Source organism: Colias croceus, chromosome 23 (genome assembly GCF_905220415.1).
Source record: "Colias croceus chromosome 23, ilColCroc2.1".
NCBI lineage: Eukaryota > Metazoa > Arthropoda > Insecta > Lepidoptera > Pieridae > Colias > Colias croceus.
In genome coordinates this window covers 7333458-7355945 of record NC_059559.1, presented here as the reverse complement: position 1 = coordinate 7355945, position 22488 = coordinate 7333458, and the positions used below count along the sequence as shown (strand labels likewise).

The following is a 22488-nucleotide window of genomic DNA, read 5'->3' as shown; positions in this document are numbered from 1 at the left end:
AAAAATTAATAGCGGCAAGAATTTAATCACAAAAATAGTACTAATAAAGGATATCCAAAGATAAATATAAGGTATATTAAGACTATAGTATAAGTATGTCAAATTATATGACGTCATTCTTACTTAGTTTGAAACGTAGAATAGACGAAAAGCTTTGAATAGATGGCGCCACTAGTCAACTTGTAATGCATATTACGTCATATTTTCAAGAAAATTTAAGCACTAAATATACATTTTATGCACATTATATTGAAACCATTTTTAAATATGTAAAACGTAGTCTTAATTTGATATTTTTTTTATTGAGCAACACTTTTTTTCAGTAGTTTACTTTACACACAAGATAGTTTGATAAATAAGCATGCAAATTTTTTTTTATAAAATGCTAGTAGCGCCACCTATCTTAAAAGTTTCAATAAAAGCCATCCCCATTGCGACAAAGTTAAAAATAACCCCATAACATTACCATGGGAAGTTTCATCAAACTACCCACATCTAGAAATTTTTTAAAATGACAATTAAGTACTAAGTTCCAAGGAGAATACTGAAGGGACCAAGTCCAAGGTAATTTCGACTTAAACCTAGAAATTGCACGAACACAACCATCAATCGTCTTTTAATAATACTTGTCTAATCACAGAGTATAAATATTCGAGTATTGCTTTAAGTATTAGGTTCTAACTACCACTATGAAGTTAAGTACACACGACAAACGGCGTGGGCTCGTCCGAGACATAATCAAACCTGCACACATGCATACAATACATAATACAAATACTTTAATACTTCGCGTATCTTAAAAATATAAATAAATACATGAAAACCACGCAATTTCCCGACAAACCCACTTACCGTATAATACTTACCCGCAAATTAATCAAATAGGCAAGGACCAGCTCGCTTCGGTGGAAATTTTGGCGCAAGTGTTGAGACCAGGCAAAGACAGGTGCAGACTATAGCTGTTATAATACTTAGCTTATTGTCATCGTACATTATAGGTGTTAGTAGCATTCCGAGTTACTTAACTATGACAACCCACGGCCAGAAGACCAGACTGCCTCTGGTTTTAGAGAAATGCGGGTAGTTTTAAACTTTCTGCAACTGTGACACATCAAAATCTATCTATATAGACATACACATATATTGTTTTAAAGTGACGAATTATTAATTTTAATAGATATTTCTTCTAGCTAATTTTATGTTAACTGTATAATTTTCCGAATTTATCGATCTACCTTCATTTTTTATTTTTTTTCATTCAATAAACATTTTATTTAAGTTTTTTGAGTGCGTGCGCGCGGTCGATTGAGCAAAGGTGAAAATCGATGGATAAAAACACATTAAAACAATATAAATAAAATCTAAAACCAAAGCAGTCGTGGTCTTCAAATCAAAATTGATATACCGAGCCAACACGATTCTTGAGATGGCACATAGCCTCTCTCATAGGCTTTGAAATAACACTAAATTTAAGATATGATGTATAATTGAGATTCACTTATTGCACAAATGCTTTAATCACATCAAAACAACACTACCTTTACGTTGAAGTATGAGGAGGTAGTTTGCAATATTGTAGGAACATTTTTTTAAAGTAAGATTTACTTCTGTGGTACATTTATAATCACTTTTTTACGAAATTCGTAAATATTACGTTTTTGTAATTTCGAAGGTAGTTGAACATTTTACACTGATGTAAGTACATACTTCAATGGAATTCCGTTGAACATATTTGTTTTAAAATTGCCATCTATCTCTTTTGCTCTAGCATAAAAGTCTTCTTTGTAAAATGTACCACTTAAAATCGTTAAAATGAAGGTAGTATACAAATACTTTATTATAGCCTTGATCGAAAACCTAACCATAATACAATCACATGAGCAAGAGCAAGTACACACACAATATATTTGGCAACATTAACACTAAACATAAAATAAATAATTGACGACGTCCGCCATCTCAAGAATCGCGTCAGCGTGGGCGTCGTCTACATCATACAATGGCATATAAATGATTGCTTTTTCGGTTAGATATGTATGAGTGGTGAGCTCGCGGCGGACCCGCGTGACGTCACGGGCTCGCGGCGTGACGTCACTCGACCCGACCGAGCGATCGAGCCGCAGAGACGTTCCAATTATTCACGCGTACCCTCATTTTCAAACGACGCGGATCGCGACTTACATTCCCTTCGAGAGTACAATCAAGACGTCAAACCGCGCGTAAAACGGCGGGTCGAGTTGGCGCCGCGCCGCGTCATCCAAAACTAAACGTACATACATACGGTTTGGCACAATTTAGTGTGTCGCAATGGCACGGAACTATAATACTGATACGGGGGCCGCGACCGCCACGCGAGGTCCGACCGCCGCGGACACTAAAACCAAAACAAAACGGCGAGACACGCGCTCCTCACGCGAGACGCAAAGCGGGAGTCGAGTCGGGAGATTAGTCGAGTTCAACTAACGAAATATCTGAGATCTTCGATGCGCGGGGCGGGGGTAGTTCAGCGCCTAGATGTACATGGGCACGCCGTACACGGCGCTCCAGTCGACGCCCTGGAAGGAGGACATGTCGACGCCGGCCAGCGAGTAGGCGGCGCCGAACTGCGGCAGCGCGGGCGCGGGCGCGGGCGCGGGCGGCAGCGCGGCCGGCAGCGCGTACGGCGCGTAGCGGTAGGCCGGCACGCCGCCGCCGTACACCAGCCCGCGCCCGGGCCGCAGCACCAGCCGCTTGGCCAGCGCCAGCCCCGCGCCCGCCACCGCCTCCTTGGGCTGCGCGCGCTTGCACTCCACCTTCTTGTTCTTGATCGTGTGGAAGTGGATATCGCACACGCGTTCGACAGCCTCCTCCGAGTGGAACGTGACGAAGCCGAAGCCCCGGTGGCGTTTCGTCTGCTGGTCCATGAGCATGACGGCGTCCTCGACGAGGCCGAACTGCGAGAAGTAGGCGCGCACCTCCTCGGCGGACGTGTCCTGGCCGACGCCGCCGACGAATATCTTCTTCGTCTTGGCCGGCTTGGGCGCCGACTTGGGCGTCGCGTGCTTGGGGTCGATGCGCTTGCCGTCCAGCGTGTGCACGGGCACCGCCAGCACCTTGTCCACGGACGCGGCCTCCTGGAACGTGATGAAGCCGAAGCCGCGCGAGCGCTGCGCGCGGCTATCTATTAGTATGCCCTCTATTTGCCCGAACTACTTTAGTAGTATGCGCCCAAACGTCAATATATTTAATAAAAACCACTATTAGAAGCTTTCAAATACTAATTTAACACATTTTAAAATTATCGAGACGTCATACTACCAAAAAAATTCGGGCGTCAAAAAAAGTGCGATACAAAAATCCAAGTTACACACGCGTACATAATAAATAAGCATCACACGAACCGATTGCGTTCCTGGCGATCTTTAGCTTCATCTAAAACTGTAGCGTATGTAACCGTCCGTTTTTGCAAAGCACGCGTATTAGTACAAGTTTATACTAAAGGGACAACACCTAAAATACACAACCTACTATACTTATTCTTGTAATCTCAAGGGTTATACAGGATTTACGTTCATGCTTCATATTACAAACTAAATATTAGTCGTGTCTAACTTCGAAGTGTTTCCATGGAGGTAGTTTGAAAAAATATTATTAGTAGGTACTATAATATGTGAATTACTGTTAAAACCAAAATCTATGGAAATACAATATCGATTTTATTCAAAACCCAAACATGTCTAACGCTCTAGCTCGATACCGTGACTAGAAATAAACCTACCGAGCACCATATATTTTCTACCATTTTAGGAGAAATTTACAAGTGTTATATTTCATCTATGCTAATTACACGTTTTGCTAATCTGTATTAATGTTAATCTCAAACACACGAAATATAGCTATTACTAATAATATAATAAAAAACGGAAAATAATGTTGCCATAAAATAAGTGACTGAGAATATGAATCCACCATTTTTTTTAAAGTTGTGTGTACAGAGAGACAAGTATTAAAAATATACTACATACTTATAAGAGTATTGACATTGCTTACAAAGAATAAAATGTTCTACATAAGTGTTACAAGGTTATAGTGTAACTACATATTTTTGTGTTTTAAATACATCAACTTATGTACAGAATGAGAAGAAGTTCGAAAATACGAGAATATAATACGTATAATGTAAATAAAGGAAAATATATGAAAAATACAGATAAAAATAAAAATAGTGGACTGATTTTTGAAGATGGCAACACCAAGAGAAACTACCGTAGTTCGGAAGAGAGTAGTCTATGCCTATCTCGATCTATATGTTAGTGACTCTAGCATGCCAGTGTTTTTACTCAATACCCATTTTATTACATAAATAGCCCAACTATATGTCTACAGTGGCATAAACAAAACTTTTAACTAAAAATTTAAACCTTCGAGCAAAAAAAAATCGATAACTCACTTTACGAGTCAAAAACTCAAACTTCTTCAGTACAAAGGAGGAAACAAGACGACTTAAAATTAAAAAAAAAAATTAATACAAGGAAGAAATATTTAAAAAAAGAACTCCCACGTTTTGACTATATTTAGTAGCTTTATAAATTACTAGTAGTAATTTTACGAACGCGTAATTCTTCAAAGCATCAATAGTTTTGCCTTCACTTGACAACATACCATACAGATACCCTCAAAAACCCAAAAAAAAAAACAAAAAAAAATCTAGTTTTGTTTACGCCACATCCACGCACCATATACCTAGATCAAGACGTTAGACTACCTATTACCAGACCTAAGTCAAAATATCGGTCACTGACCCGAATGTTGAGCGCCGTGTCGAAATCATTTACAGCTGATGGTTTTTAACAGAAAATTAATATATTTGTACATATTATTGTGTGTATTCATTGTAGAGTGTGATAGTGTCTTATTGCATACATGTGGGGTGATTTTTTGTATTTGGCAATTGAATTTTTACCTCTTTTTTGCTATAGCGAAACACAGGTAATATTTGCTGTGTTGCAGTTAAAATGTTAATTATGTTTTAAAGACATTTTTTCAAATAAACTTTTGAACATAATTTTTTGAAAAAAAAAAAAACTAGATTATTTTGCTTGGTTTTTAATTTATTTATAATATTAAAAACACAAATTTGTTATTGAGCTTTTTCACCAAGGACATTTTTGTTATCTTAGCCTCAGAATGGTGGCAATTCAACATATTATGAAGCATAAAAAGTAATTACTGCCTTTCTTTAGACTAAAATAATTATTATTTAACCCTGTATGCTATGAGACATTATCACAATCCAAACTGAATTATCCTAAGCTTATAAAATTAAAATTAATAAATTTCAAACATTAATACAGGAACAAAAATATTAATTTTGATTTATGTATAAAACCAAAAACCTTCAAAAAATTAATTATTTTTAAATAAATCAAACAAAAGACACCAAAAAGATATATGCTCTTAAACTGTAAGTTTTGCTAAAATTTGTATAGTCATTTCTGTACATGTGTAGTATGTAATAAACAAACAAACAAAAAAAATTTAAATTAATCACCCTCTTCCTTGAACCTGGTTAATTTATTAAAAATAATTCCTGTATCATTGTTCATTATATAAATTCCTCATTTACTATGAGGCATCTTTATTGCATATGGTTGATTTATAAAGGGTATGAAAAAAATCTGTAATAACATTCAAGGATTTTAAACATTTATCTTCCTGGCCAAATCCTGCCTAATAACAGTTTATACATCTTCCGTCACATTACCCTACCCTCGCTCCTCAAACCACTCTCTGCTTACCTGTGTCACAGGATCCTTCATGATCAGCACGTCCGTCACCGCGCCAAACATAGCAAAGTACTCTCTCAGCTTCTCCGAGCTCGTCTGCCAGCTGAGGCCTCCGACAAACAGCTTGCTCGGTGACGGGGATGTGCTGCCTGCATTGTTTGGTACTGGTGATGAGCGGCCTGATGAGGGAGACGTTTCTGGAAGAGTGGTGATCATGCGTAATCTATATATGCTACTACTAATAGAGTTAATAATATACACATAATTTGAAATCTAAAGTTTGTGAAAAGTGAAATATTGATGCTTTATGAGGTTTGGGACAGAGGCATTGCACAAAAAGGTTACTAATTGATTTTTTTCATTGATAGTAAGGATGGCATCCATCTATTGAGTATACACAGTATAAACTATTTATTTACATTAAATAAATTATGAAGGAAACTAACTTTTGTAGGAATAAGACTTTATTTATCAGAATAGAAGGCAAACTTTAAAAGAATTGTTAGTGCATGTTTGTGTTGTTTTCTTATAAATAAGATAAATTACTCTCCAATAGGTACAATGATTTGAATGCTGTTACACAATAAAGAAATGTTAATAGTTATTTTAATTGTATTAATATGTTAATATTATGATTAAGATCATTAAATAAAAATATAAGCAGTATAAAGTATGAATTACCATGACTTTTAAATTTGGTAAGTACCTATTCATTTAAAAATTAATGTACAAAGAGGGTATCTATTGAATTTGTTATGAAAATAATAACAATGTACAGAGATATCTCAAACAAACATTACACTCAGAAACAGTGAACTAAAAAGTTTTCTAGTAGCTAGCTAACTTTAAGTATGAAAAAAAAACTATAAATTAAAATAGTAAGTATATTAACTGAACTGTACAGATATTAAAATATATAATTTATAGCTCATTTCTAGACACCACAAAACGCTCTTCAACAAAAACATTGCAATTTTAGCAGATCATGACTGAAAACTACATCTAATTGGAAGTTTGTAACTTACTGATCTGTTGCACTGCCATTTGCTGCTGCTGCTGATGCGCGGCAGCGGTGGCTGCGGCATGTGCGGCAGCCTGCGCACTCAAAACGTGCGCCGCTAACTCTCCGTCCACCATCTCCAGACCGCCAAGCGCACCGCTAGAATACACCATCATTTTAACACTACACCAAACAAACTACCACTAAACTTATAAAATTACGCAACACCACGCCTCAATAAGCACGGCGACAGCGAATAATCCGCGTCAAACGCTTTCTAGTCAAATAATAAAAACAAATGAAAAACGCGCGCCATAACACTCGATGGTACCGTTCGCGTTCCAAACGGCCAGTTTGAAAAACTTTATTTTTGTGTGATTTTCAATACAATTCATGATATTATATCGATTGATATCGAGTAACAATAAATTTCTTACACTTCAAAGAATGTTATCATTTTATTATCACAATACATTTGAGTTTTGTTAAACAAACTTTTTCGTTTTTTTCCTTCTATGGTTTTTGTTTTTAATTTTATTTTGACAGGTGTACGCGTAGGTCATAGATGATTGTCATTGGCCAATCATAATTCAATTTTGATGGCGCCTTAGGATGGCGCGCATTCATATTCAGAATACTGAAAGCTTTTTTAAAAAAATAACGTTAATAATAAGTTAAGTTATTAATTAACTAGAACACTGGTTGCCGTTTGTTTACTTAAACTTGTATCAGTTTTATGGAAATTTTAAAACGTCCGCCTTTTTAAAAAGGCAAAACTTTTCCGTGTAGCCTACACTTTTCCAGACACGAGTTTACTGTTTTTAATTTAAACAAGTTTTTCATTGTAGCATATAACACGTGTAGATTGTTATTTATTGCAGTGAAATATACCTGCGAACAAAACGGAAAATTGCAAAGATGTAGTAAACAATTGATTTGTAATCATTGCATATTTATAGTTCTAATTGCATGCACCACGCCTTATAACCTTCGTGTTTAATAAAAAGAAATTCAAACAGATTAACAGACCGTGTTGATTTATTTATAGTATTTATTATATTTTTACAAAAATGTTGAGGCAGGCTAAAAATTCAACATTGACCTAAAAGAATAAATAAAGACGAGCGTGTGTGCCGAGCACACATGTCAGAAGTGAAACTTCTTAGACAAGATTCAAAGATACCAAAATCGTCGCCATATTCCATGACGTGACGGTATTGCCATGACGCGACCTTGAAATTTTACCCTCAACGCGAAAATATTCCTATTGAGGAATACCTACCAATTCGTTATGTCATACTATATTGGAATGTATCCGCGCGGTTTCAACCCATGGCTCCACTCCTGTTGGTCGTAGCGTGATGATATTATATAGCCTATAGCCTTCCTCGATAAATGAGCTATCTACCGAAAGAATTTTTCAAATCGAACCAGTAGTTTCCGAGATTAGAGCGTTCAAATAAACAAACAAACTCGTCAGCTTTATAATATTAGTATAGATTATCCCCTAACAAAGTAAGTACATAAAGTAAGTTAGTTAAATCATCTTAATATAATTATGTTTAATTAACATCTGTCGCAATTAATAACAATGATGTATTCATTTACGTCATGCTAAGAAATAATGAGTGCTAAATCAAATGGAATTGTGTATTTTCATTTTAATCTATTATAGGTATCTACCTTCCGCGGCTTCGCCCGCTTTATCTAAAACCTAATAAATTATACCTATACTAAAACCATCCTCTTGAATCACTCTATCTATTAAAAAAAACCGCATCAAAATCCGTTGCGTAGTTTTAAAGATTTAAGCATACAAAGAGACATAGGGACAGAGAAAGCGACTTTGTTTTATACTATGTTGTGACTAGCTTTCCGCCCGCTGCTTCGCCCGCGTTTTCAAAGAACAACCCGCATAGTTCCCGTTCCCGTGGGATTTCCGTTATAAAACACGTGTATGTTACACACGCATACATCCATCCTCACAAACTTTCGCATTTATAATATTAGTAGGATAGGATAAGAATCATAGAATAGCTTGTTTTCATATTGTGGTTTAATTGTTATGTTATTAACTATGTTGATGTTGCAATATTTAAGGGAAAAAGGTCGGGTAAAGTCTATATATCTGTCTATACTATACTATCTGTGACAATACTAGTGTCTTCTTAATAAAATAATGTAGGCTCTATAAAATATTATGTGGGACTATTGTAAATTTTATTCGTTCAAAAATTTGAAGTTTTTCACGTTCAAGATATTAATAAGGCCATTAATTATCTTCTTAAACTTGTTCTAAAGCTAATTATGCATTATAAATCATTTCACCTGAACCGGCAATTATTATTTGGATTTCCATAAAAGCGCGGGAAGATGAAAAATTTTTGGCGGCTAATCTCCTGTCAAAAAAATTTCTTTATAAATAGGTACCCGGGATACAAAGGCAGAAGGCTTTTCTGTTTAGCTTAAAGATGCGTATACACTTGACAGATTTATTTAAACTGCCTATCTAATGTTGTAAAGCTGAACAGTGTTTGAACGCGCTAACCTCAGGAACTTCTGGTCCGATTTGCAAAATTATCTCGGTGTTAGATAGCTCATTTCATAATACACTGCTTATTTATAAGCAAAACAAAATAAGACTACTCCGACTACATATTCTTTGAATAATTAATGCTCCTGTTGGTCTAAGCGTAATGATATTATAATATAGCCTTCCTCAATAAATGGGCTATCTAACACGAAATAATTTTTCAAATGGAATCAGTAGTTCCTGAGATTAGCGCGTTCAAGCAAACTCTTCAGCTTTATAATATTAGTTTAAATGTTCTTAAGTTTGAAATTGAGTTCAGTTTATTTTCAATTTCTTTACAAACCCAGAACCTCTGCTTTAAAGATAAGGGAGCAATCTAAATAGGGCCTTTTTACATAATATGTATGTTCACATAATAGGTACATCATCAAAATACGAAACATTCGCAGCAAATATAGTTACAAGTGTAATTTGGCCAGTGTGAACTAAGGTTAAGCCCTACAATAAATCAGTGTGGACATCTGCAATTTATCTTACATACTTGAGATGTATTAAACCCTGGCAACCCTCGCGACGGGCACAGATTAAATTCAGATTTGTAATACGAAATAGTTTGACATTTAGTGGACAGATGAAAAATTAATATGTGATATTTTTTATGCCCTGATTTTTCTGGGGTTATAGAATTTAGTGCATTGTGATAGATGGTATGAACAAAAAATCTACCTTTAAACTGTGGAATGAGAGCACACGGTTAGACACTAGCATTCAAATAAAAAGAGAATAATCAAAAACAGTTCACTCAGTCCAATGGTTTTGAGTTACAAACAAAAATAATAATAAAGTCGAATGGAGAACGTTCTCCTTTTTTAAAGCAGTTGAAAAATGTTGAAAGAAATTATTGATATCTCTCAAACATAAAAAAGAGCGTGTGTGCGGAGCACAGGTGTCAGAAGTGAAACTTCTTTGGCAATATTCATAGATACCACGTCTTACTCCACGATATGACGGTATTGCCATGCCGCGACTTTGAAATTTTACTCTCAACGCGCCTAAAAAAGTTTTAGATACATAAGAAAGTGAAAATCACGAATGTATTTAAAATAAAAAAAAGACGTGTGGCACTCGGGGACTGCCGCGGCAAAGCATAGCATGCCTTCAAGCCACACCTCCGTGCCCGTCGGAATGGGGAGCGTGAGGTTTTTTCGTTACGGTATTTCTCGATTCGGTCCCCGCGCTCAAGGCCCGCGATAGAAGCTATGCAATAGCTTAAAAAACCTAGGTATGAATTTAATACTTGGGACATGCAAATTTAGAGTAGCTGCCTTATACATTAGCAACAGGCAATAGCCAATAGTATTATAGTAAGTAGGTATTCTGTCGCATTAGATTTTCTCCGAAAAGATTTAATGCAACCTCTTTCGATGTTAACAAAAGCACTACCGACTGAAAGAAAAGAAAGTGATCGACACGGCTCCAATGTAGATCAGATAAATTGATTTTATTGTTATTTACCGTTGAACTTTGAGAAAACTGTTCTATTGAGTGAATGTTTCTGTTTTTATTATTACGTTTTATTACTATTTTGCGTTGTGGTTAACCAAACATAATATAAGTAATAGTGGAAATAAAAATAAATGATGTAAAAACAATCGAAAGTTGTAATTTGGCGCGAAAAATCTGCCAGTTTCATGATTTTGTCAATTAACTAACTAGATATTATAAATTATTTATTTATGCTCTGCCCTACTTTACTTAATTTCTCTCTGTACAACCGGTTGTCTGGAAGAAATCGCTATTTAGCGATAAGGCCGCCGTTTGTTACAATGTATCCTAGTTTAAGTCTCAATTTGTAATTTGTAAGAGCAATAAAGTATTAATAAATAAATAAATAAATGATGGTCTTAATAAAGTTGCATTAAAGAATTTTCGCTACAGAGCCTGTAAACAATATAAAAACATATATCGTATATCTATACGCTACCAATCTAAGTACCTACCTACCTAAGAAAGATGCAGTTGAGTCAAATGTATTTCCTGAAAATACACATAAAACTTTTTTTACCTACCTACTTGAAGTATTATTTTTGAGACTAGCTGCGCTTCGCGGTTTCACCCGCGTGGCTCCGCTCCTATTGGTTTTAGCGTGATGATATATTATAATTTATAGCCTATAACCTTTAGCCTTCCTCGATAAATGAGCTTTTTAACATCAAAAGAATTTTTTTTAATCGGACCAGTACCTAGTTCCCGAGATTAGCGCGTTCAAACAAGCAAACTCTTCAGCTTTATAATATTAGTATAGATTGAGATAATAAATTCGTAACCTATTCAGTATTTCGGCGTAAATATAGCATCTTTCTCATTTACTATTTCAGTATGCAAATATAGATTTTCAACTAGAATACGCTGATTTTCAACTAGAATTTTCAAATAGAATATGCTGTTTCTAAGCAGTCTCTTATTCGGAATTAGGTCATAAGCGATAGACACGAATGTGCTAACTTAGGTACCTAGCTTTATCTACCTATTTTTAAGCCTATGAATTTCCGTAATTTATTGGTGGTAGTTTTATTTTGCGACTCACCTTCTGCAAGGTTGTCGCCGCTCATGAGCGTTCGCAGTGTCAGGGGCTCTACAAGCGTTTTGCTGGTTTTTAAGAGAGGAATACGCTTTCTTCTTGAAGGTGCTCATGTCGTAATAATTTGGAAACACCGAAGCTGGTAACTTATTCCACAACTGCGTAGTTCTTGTCAGGAAATGTCTACAGAAACGCACAGTAGACGTACGCCATGCATCCAGATGGTGTGGATGGTACTTTAATTTGTGTCGTTCAGTCGTCTACTTGTACATTTAATAAAAACTACCACCATAATCACATTGAAAAATAATTTCTGGTTTAGATAGTCCATTCTTCGAAGAAGGTAGTAGGTGAATACCTTCGGCTAAACGGAAGCGGGGAAATGAAAAATACGTGTGAACTTGAAGGACACAGCAAGTGTATCATGTAATATCTTCACAAACATCCATGTTTAAATTTTGATTAAGCAGTAGGATTTTAAAAAAACATGAACAGAATTCTGTATACAAAATTAAATACAGTTATTTTATAGAAGACAAAATAAAGTATAGGTATAATATATATATGTAGTGAGCATATAATATTGTCTTATAAATACCATAAGAGACATTTTTCTGTTTTTATCTTTCCGATTTTCTTCTAAAACAATAATAAGTTATTGAGTAGGTAGTTACGAACGTTTGACAAAAATCTAATTAAAATATATATAGATTTTCAATAAAGTAGGGTAAGTGCACCTAATTGAGACTGCTTCCTTACTTGTAATTTACAAGCGATTGAAATATTGGACTAGGGGCACGGGATCGATTCTTATTGCTCATTTTAACCGCCTACGCCCTACAAAAAGGAGTAGTCTGTTCATGTTTTATTATGTTGTTGGTGTTTCAATATTACTGAATAATTAGCATATTTACCTACGTCATATTAAAATAATAATAAGATCTATGAGATATATATATTATATTATTGTTCTATTTAAAGGAAATATTCGAGTAAAATTTAACATTTCTAGGTGCAGCGTAAAGCGTAATCCGTTTTACCCGACTGCGTCAGAAACAAAGTGATGGGTGCGTTCATGGTTATCTCAACTAATATTATAAAGAGAAAAGAACGTATTTTTGTCTGCATGTTTGTAATGTTATCAAACAAAAACTACTGCACCGATTACAAGTTTTTTCTTCAGCAGCAAGCTACATTTTCCTCAAAAGGCTATATTTGTTTTTATCCAGGTCAGGGTGGAGCCGGGACAAGCGGCTAGTTAATTAAAAAATTAAATTGTCTTGCAATTAGAATTTTTTGAATGAAGTAGAGATGGAGTTACAGTATCGTCTTTGGCATTATGTAAGGACTAGCTATGCGCCCGCGGCTTCGCCCGCATTTTCAAAGAAAACCCGCATAGTTCTCGTTCCCGTGGAATTTCCGGGATAGAACCTATTCTATGTGTTAATCTAAGTTACTCTATATGTGTGCCAAATTTCATTGTAATCGGTTCAGTAGTATTTGCGTGAAAAAGCAACAAACATACACATACATACATCCTCACAAACTTTCGCCTTCATAATATTAGTAGGATAGGATAGGATATGATAGGGTAGGAAGTGGGAGCTCTAGTTTTTACAAGTAAATGTGTAATGCCTGTTAATTATAGGTAAGTTATAAATAGGCGACAGAAGAAAGTTGTCAACAATCTATTTATAAAATCTATATTTAGTGATACGCCTAAACTGGACGAACGTTCAAAAACTTCCACATTACACCAATTTTTAATTCGAATAGAGGTCATTGCCTCATCTTGACAGTTCCACAGACGGAATATTCGTAACATTTTTTGCCGGATCGATATCTGATTGAGGGTGGTGTTCATTGAGGGGGTGGCAGGGTGTACCGCGCAGGCGCGTGTCGGCGGGGCGCGGCGACCGGCCACGCTGCCTCAAACGCTACCCACCACCACGTACAACGCACGTGTCTAATATATTGTCCTGTCACAGCAGTAAGTACAGGCTACTGCTCTGCCGGGACAACCTAATGGATACGGTGCCCTATCAACGAGATACTAGAAGAACGAACGAAGAAGTGTTGTTCTATATGGTACCAGTGATGTGTTCTTATTTTTTGTATAACCGTGATGTGTTTCTCTTGCAGGTTTTAGTGTTAAATGTGTTGGTTATGCGCGTATCGAGCGTGAATGCACGCATGCGTGCTGCATCCGCCATTTTCTTAGAATCATTTCACCCCCGTAGGGATGGCCCTTCCTAAATGATGGCATTTTGTATTGTTAAATTTGGTATCGATTTTTGTGTAAATGTAAGTGTTGTTTGTATAAATTCGCTCAATGTATGTGTTAAAGATGTTTTTTTATGTATAAAATCATATATTTAATTGTAGATACTTAATTCTAATTGTAAAATGTTAAATGAGTGTGTACTATGATAAGAAAATGTTAAGATACTTGTAAATTTTGTACACGATTATTGTATAAAAAATGTATTTCAATACTCGGAAAATGTAACATGTAAAAATGCTTAAAGTAACACTAATTTTAAGGAAATTGTATCTTCTGTTTTATAAAATTAAAATCTTTCACCTTTATTCTATTCTTTCTTTTCTCCTCGTCTTTAAATATTTAAAAACAGTAAAATAATATGAAAGACAATTCCTAGTAACCATAGAGAAATTTTAAAAAGGATAGATATAATTGAAATCCTTGAGTTGGAGAGAGATAGACTGTGAAGTTCATCGACCTCTCTGTTAAGGAGGGTCGCTCTAAATATCTATACATTTTAGCATTACCTACCCTTAATTGATTCTCTTAATTAAATATTATCAAAGAAACAATTTAATTATAGTTATTAATAATTATTATGAACTAGGTAAACAATAATTCTATACGTTTATATACATATATTTGCACTTTAGACGTACTTTCGTGTTACAGTAATTTTGTTTGAGATTATAGGCATTATATTAAGCTATTAAGGATTTTTTTAACAAAGTCATCACTAGTCACTACATAGTATAAAACAAAGTCGCTTTCTCTGTCCCTATGTCCCTTTATACGCTTAAATCTTTAAAACTACGCAACGGATTTTGATGCGGTTTTTTTAAATAGATAGAGTGATTCAACAGGAAGGATTTATTAGATTTTAGACAAAGCGGGCGAAGCCGCGGGCGGTAAGCTAGTTACATATAAATGAGATTCATTTTTAAAGATACCATAACAAGTTTTTCATGATGCGATAATTTTTATGATTATCTTACCTAATTATTATTATTATGAACAAAATCATTTGTATTTATTTGTGACTCATCACTTATTATGGGGTGGTCTATTTGACAGTAGGTACGTCTACTAGCCGTCTTGAAAGGGTAAAACTAATAACATATCTATATAATATTATCTATTCACGATCAGAGATGCAGTGAAATAATAACGGAATATTTTAATCGAGAATAGTCAAATGGCAAAATTAGGCCTCAGAGCATAAATAGGAATGAGAGGCAAGTGTGAGAGGGACGGGTACAGGTAATATACTTACTGTTCTATTTTGTGTTCTATTCAATTAAAATAGTATTTTGTGAATTAAGTAACGTAACTAAGTAAAATATTAATAAATTAATTATTAATTTATTTATTTATTAATTATAATTATAATTTAATTTAATTATAATTTATTAATTATTAATTTATTTAAAGTAAAAATATTACAGCTAGCTGCGCTTCGCGGTTGCACCCGCATGGCTCCGCTTCTGTTGGTCTTAACGCGATGATATATTTATACGTATAGCCTATAGCCTTCCTCGATAAATGGGCTATCTAACACCGAAAGAATTTTGCAAATCGGACCAGTAGTTCCTGAGATTAGCTCGTTCAAACAAACAAAATCTTCAGCTTTATAATATTAAGTATATATTATATTTTAAACGAGCAAACACGGAATTATTCCTGTCAATAAATAAACAAAACTAAAAGAAAAATAAGCCCAGTGACATATTATATATCAACATTAATACTGATTAACTACACCATAATCATTATTTTTTATACGACAACCACTTTTTGTGTCACGCAGTCGGTTAAAAAGCAGCTAGTTGAGAAGATTTCGTTTTTCCAAACATCATTTAACAATAGAATCTATTCAAAAAATAATAAATAAAATGATATCACATTATTTTAACTTTATGTTTATGTTCATTTTTTACACCCGTAAAGTTCCAATTTGTTTTAAATCCCTTTCCAAAAGTGTATATATATATATATTAAGATTTTTGTTTTTATTATAAATATATTTTTGTCCTAATTTTCTGTCTATCTATAAATCCTCGCTTATGCGTCATCAGGGGAATGGACTTTTTTATTTCCTTTTTCCTTAAACGCAAATTTCGAAATAAGCAATTTCGAGGGTAGTTTTTTAAGACAAAAAACTGACCGGTATTAGTGACATGTACCCTAAAGACTAGCTGATTGATAAAAAGAGAATGAGATGGCACTATCATGAAATTATTTTGTTTCTTTTGCGTCACCACTTTATTAGGGTCGGTTTACATGTTGTCGCTTTATCGTGAATTGGATGATTTGAGATTTTATATGAATTAGTTGTATGAATAATAATTGTATGTATTATAAAATATAATAATTTTTAAAATTCAGGTAGTCTGAATAAATATAAACATATTATCCAAAATAAACAAACGAATCAAAAATTGATGAATAAATAACACCATATAAATACCATATATTACTACGTGGTCGTGGATTCGTAACTACGTAGGTAGGTACAATACGAATATATCCTATCAAAGTTTTTGAAACGTCCTAATTTTCTTTGAACTAAGGAACAGGAGGCTACTATCCAACGCTTACTTCGTTAATAGAACGCTTAGTAATGTAGGAAAACCTTCACCTTAACTATTCGCACCCAAATGCGTCTCATTTAGCACTTTACAGGCGCCATCACGCCGACGCCCACAGCGTCATGTATCCGCACCCTTACCTTTCATTAGGCGGACACGCCTCTATCAAATTCTCTATGGGAGACAATTTTCACACAATCATCGGGAAACTCGCTCGATGGCTGCGTCAGCGGATAATTAATCGATTGGGGATTTAGTTTTTTACAGAAATACTGATATTCCTTAACCTATGGGAATTATTTCCGCGTAGATTAAAGGAAATTCCTTGTAATAGGTAATCTCAAAAAATATATCGCTGATTTTCAAAACTTACTACACATCGGGGACCTGTAGCTGTAACAAAACCAGACAATGTCATTCTAGGTATATATTAAATGTATTCTATACTAATATTATAAAGCTGAAGAGCTTGTTTGTTGGTTTGAACGCGTTAATCTCGCTTCAACGGTGAAAATGCGTTTGCCTGTATGTTCTTCATAAAATCTAAAACAATACATTTCATCGTGTGATGATCTATAGCAAAATGTGCATGGACCTACGAAGGTTTCATAGTTGGAATGACCAATCTTCCACAGTGTACAGGCGACACCGGGGACGTCTAGAAGACATAATTTAATAAGAAATTTATGTCTACCCTCAATAAATACTTTCTTCATTAATCAAAATGGACATCGAGTCACCATAAAAATTTCTAACGACACAGATAAGTATACAAATTACGCCACGTTCGCAAATAATCGTCAGCCACAGCTAATAAAATACCAAATCCCGACCATTACGCAAATTGCGAGTGTCGTTAGGTCCACACCCGTTTAATGACGTTTGACGGTTGCGATGAATGCCTGGTGTTGCCAGTTCGATTTGGGTTTTGCAAAAAAGTTGCGTCTACACGGTCGTAGCATTGTCTGGAAGGGCCATTAGGCGGATTTGAATGGCATGAACTCCAATTAGAAAAAAATGGCTAAACTTAGCATGTGGCGTAGCGAGTGGTTGTGCATATTACCTAATTGGATGTGTGGTAAAACATTCTCATTGCAAAAATGAACATTTCGAGATTAAAGATTTTTAACAGATTTTATACGTCTCCCCGTGACCACTCTCGCAGGAGTCTCGCTGCAAAGTGTGCGAAAGGTCGGGAAAATAATATAATGAATAAATCGTGTTTAAAATCTTTAATTTCTAAATGTATGATACTCGCGAAACCATTGTCTTTCAACCATTGTCTTTGCTTTCAACCCGATTATCCCGCTCTAAATATGTCGTTATCCCCACAAAGTGAGAGCTAACAGAATTTAACGAACTAGGTTCTTATATATTTTATTAAAGCCTCTTTAACTGGTAAATATATGAAAATTCAAGATAAGGTAAAGGCTCCTAATACGGCGGTAGTCAAAATCGCTTCCTAATACGGTGGTATTTCTATTTTCGAGTTTTATTCCTGTTTTATAAATTTTAAGTACACCAAAACGTAAGCTATTTATTCCAAATTTATTACTCCATGACTTAACTAACGTTTGCAAGTATAGCACATAGACAACACAACAAGATCAATCAATCTGTGTAACGGCATCGACATGAGAGGTGTTTCCATACAAACGCGAAACAACAAAAGTAAGTACACTAATATTTATAAACTAAGTTTTTCGTATTAAAAAGCCGTTCAAGTTTGTATATGTATTGTTTATTGCATTTTCCTACTATTACACTCACTATTTAAATAGCTTGTTTCATATTTGTAAGTCATTTTCTACCCAAAAAATAAGAAATAAAATACCGCCGTGATATGATACAAATTTTATAGATTAATCCTAATACGGTGGCATAACTCCGAAATAGGAAAAATACTGGGCATGTTTAATTGTTTATAACTTTCATTTTATTCACTTATTGAATTAATTCCAAGATTAGTTGGAATAATTATATGCGGTATGTTTTCTTAATTAGAAATCCTGTTAAATATGAAAATGGTTGAGTACAAAATGTTTGTTTCTTAGAAGGGGTAAAAATAGGAAGGTGTATTTTAATGTATCACAAATCATTTATTTTGTATAACTGTTGATTTGAGTTTTACACATCTGAGCCAAAAAACTGTTATCATTTGATTAAGCATTTACATTCTCTTGTTTATCGAATTTTTGGTGGGTCAGAATTAGGATTATTAAAAACACGAGTAGTTTTCCTATTACGGTGGTAGATATTTCCAGGTAACTCTGTATTAGGTTATATATGATCTCCTATTACGGCCCTATTTCATAGAACTTAAAATTACCAGATTTAGGGTTGCGTAAATAAATAAGAAGTTTTGTGTCTTTTTTTGTGGATTCTTATTTGATATGCGTATTTTTTTTTCCGATAAAACTAAAAGCATAAATGAAACACATTAAAAGTGAATCAACGTAATCAAACCAATGGTTAATGAATAAAAAACTTACAATTTACTTTACTAACACATTCCTATTATTTAACAAATATTATTTGCACGGAACTTCAATGTATATAATATCTGACCCTCCGTATTAGGAGCCGCCTACCGCAGTATTAGGCTCTGACCAAAATCATACCTCCGTATTAGGGAAAATCGACATGACTATTTAAATATTTTTTTTAAAATAAGAAATATCATGAAAATAAACATAGACTCAACAGCAATACAAAATTTAAGTTCCACTTTTAACGATAAAGTGGTTTGGCACCTTTTGAAAGACTTACAAATGCTTATTTTTGATACTTACTTTCAAATGTTGCGAAATACCTCCGTATTAGGTGCTTTTACCTTAATCTTTAAATTTAACTATAAATAATGCTTGCTTGCTCCCCAAAACAAAAAACCCTGTCAAAAGAGAAATAACTACGTACAATGCACTCCGATCAATAATAAGGAAACACACAAGAAAAAAATAGGCCTTCATACTATACTTAAGATCGAAGAATAATCCTCATATATAAACCTTTTTATAGCCCACGATTAAAACTACCCCATAGATAATAAACCCATAATTTACAGGCAGTCATGAGCACAGACAAGATTATCATTTTCCTTTTTCCTAATGGCCAATGAAAGAGCGTATTGACAAGGGATGACACCTCAAAATTATTAATTAACTTGCAACCCTAAATTTTCTTTTGATGAAAATTTAACAAAAGAAACAATTGGTTTTGCTTTGTATTCTCATGATGGGGGAAAAACTGTGATTATGTGGAATGATTTATGACATACGGTAACAAGGATCGTTTAGGATGATGAATTAAAAAAAAATGTGTGCATGTACTAGTGTACACACGTAAGAAGTGAAACTTCTTTATGACCTTATTTTTCAAAAAATAATTAACTATATGCAACTTTACAGAAATACGTCGAATCACGCGTGGTAGGACTGGTAGGGATAAGAAAAAGATGGCGCGTAACGGAAAAATGTCACGCGTATCGAAAAAATGTTACACTAAATTTTTTTCCAACCCCGTTTTTCAACCAAAGTTTCACTTTAAAAACCTACTAACCACAGATGAAATATTATTTTGTTATAGTGGTACTAATTTTAATATCTAACAGCACAGACTACTAACAGTAAAATATTTTTAACACAAACGAGCATTCAAAATAACATTTTCACGCGAATAATATAGATGTTCGCGTAAGAATTTTTAATAACACAGCACGCTGCCTTCTTTGAAAGTACCTATATTAAATTCTAGAATATAATAATAATTCTAAAACACACTTTATTTAGAACGGAGGTTATTAAAAGTATCTGTACACTGACTTCAAACTCAAACATTTATTTATTTAATTATACTTCTAGAAGCATTTTTGAATCGTCATTACATATTTTTAAAATTTACCACCGATTCGGAAAGCAGTATCTATGGAAAAGAAACCTACAAGAAACTCCTTAATATTTCTTCATTTAGTTTGCATAAAAGGTACCTATGCTGAAAATATATTTTACCGATTCGTCAAAAGTTGTAATCTATTAGGGCAAATGTGACCTAATTTACATAGAAATACACTCAAATGTCCCTATGCCTATAAAACAGGTCACTGAAGCTAGGTATACAAATACGTAATATTTGTTCTATATTAAATACGAGCTTACCGTTAACGTTTTAACGTTTTCACCTGTATTGTCTAAAACTTATCAATTCATAATAATTATAACCTTCCTTTTGAACCACTTTAAAAAAACCGCATTCAAAGTTGCATAGTTAAAGATCTAAGCATGCATAGGGACAAACAAACAGACAACGGGAAGCGACTTTGTTTTATACCATATAGTGATAACCAGAGAAGTATGTTTATTTGCTGCATTATGCATCTCTGTTTTATAAGCACGCTACAGTTAATAAAATGAATACTTTTTAATTTTTAACCAAATAAACTTATAAATTATTATTTCGAAATATATAGTTGATTTAATATAAAGAAATATAATATAATCTCGCAGTGACATCCCTAACACTGACTGCGTTTTATGGCTTCATAGATGACAAGTCATATTTATCATAACCAGTAACCACCCCTAGCCTGCATTTGATAGTCTGTGGACGCAGCGTAATGGCGGGAAACATTGACATTTGGATAAAGTTATCTTGCGGATTTTTCGCATTAATTTCTTCCACTGAATGGACGGACAGTTGTGGATTTGTGATGAATGCTTTTTTATTTTTTTTCTTTGATTTTCTATGGAGATGGAAGTAATGTAACGTTGAGGTAAATAAATATAAAAAGTAAAATGAATTAAGTAGGAGGATTTGGATACGTAATTTTAATTTTTAAGTGGAAAAGTTATTTTGTTGGTATTCTCTAGTGTTTCATTTTACGCGAGTTTACACTTTAATTATACGTTTAGAAATTGAAGATTTTAATGGATTTTAAACGTGATATTTTATTCGTTATTTTTTTCCGGGACTGGACAGGTTACTAATCCTATCCTATCCTACTAATATTATAAATGCGAAAGTTTGTGAGGATGTGTGTGTGTTTGTTACTCTTTCACGCAAATACTACTGATTCCTGAACCGATTACAATGAAATTAAGCACATAAATTATATATGTAGTAGAGAGTAACTTGGATTAACACATAGGATAGGTTTTATCCCGGAAATCACACGGGAACGGGAACTATGCGAGTCTTTATTTGAAAACGGGGGCGAAGTCGCGGGCGGAAATCTAGTAATTATTCGACACCCAGTAAGCACTCAGTCCAAATAATAAACCTAAGTTACTTGTAAACTTACACAAAATTACTGAAAATCCACCTTTTATGAACCCGGTAAAAAAAATTCAGTTTCATCAGCTATAATAATAATTATTTTCTTCGTACTTTTCATTGAACGCGAATTTGTTATAGCGCCATCTATCCGCAGCAAAAGGCAAACTCAAAGTATTTTAGTTAGTACTTCCCTTTGCCACTAGATGGCGCGCTGTTCCTCATTCAAGCTTAACTTAAAAGCAACTATGAACGCACTTATTGATTTGCTTCTTAAAATAGAACATTGAAGACTCTTTTATTAATGATTTAATGTTTTATCACGATTTTTGCTCAATATGTCAGATAATTGTTATGTCTTTACATTTAACGTATTAATATCTACGATTTCTATTATATTATAATATATCGCAAGGCACAAATAAAGGATCGTAGTGAGAGAACAACAGACACTTAAATATGTCTGTGGAGAGAACGCATTTTTATTTCA

The 22488-nt window shown here is 34.2% G+C and overlaps 1 protein-coding gene across 2 annotated transcripts in view; it reads right to left on the bottom strand.

The window, feature by feature from the left end:
* Positions 1-1281: 1281 nt before the first annotated feature.
* LOC123702505 (RNA-binding protein Musashi homolog Rbp6) overlaps positions 1282-22488 on the bottom strand; it is a 77316-nt gene continuing 56109 nt past the window's right edge. Inside the window, exons 1-4 of one of the 2 annotated variants that reach the window (XM_045650283.1) lie at positions 6791-6924; positions 5778-5962; positions 4782-4816; positions 1282-3146 (exon numbers count right to left, since the gene is read on the bottom strand). In XM_045650283.1, coding sequence (XP_045506239.1) covers positions 2511-2909 — 399 coding nt within the window. In that variant the 5' untranslated portion in view covers positions 2910-3146; positions 4782-4816; positions 5778-5962; positions 6791-6924 and the 3' untranslated portion in view covers positions 1282-2510. Of the gene's footprint in view, positions 3147-4781; positions 4817-5777; positions 5963-6790; positions 6925-22488 lie in introns of those variants that run through there. The other variant, XM_045650282.1, reaches the window with a different exon arrangement.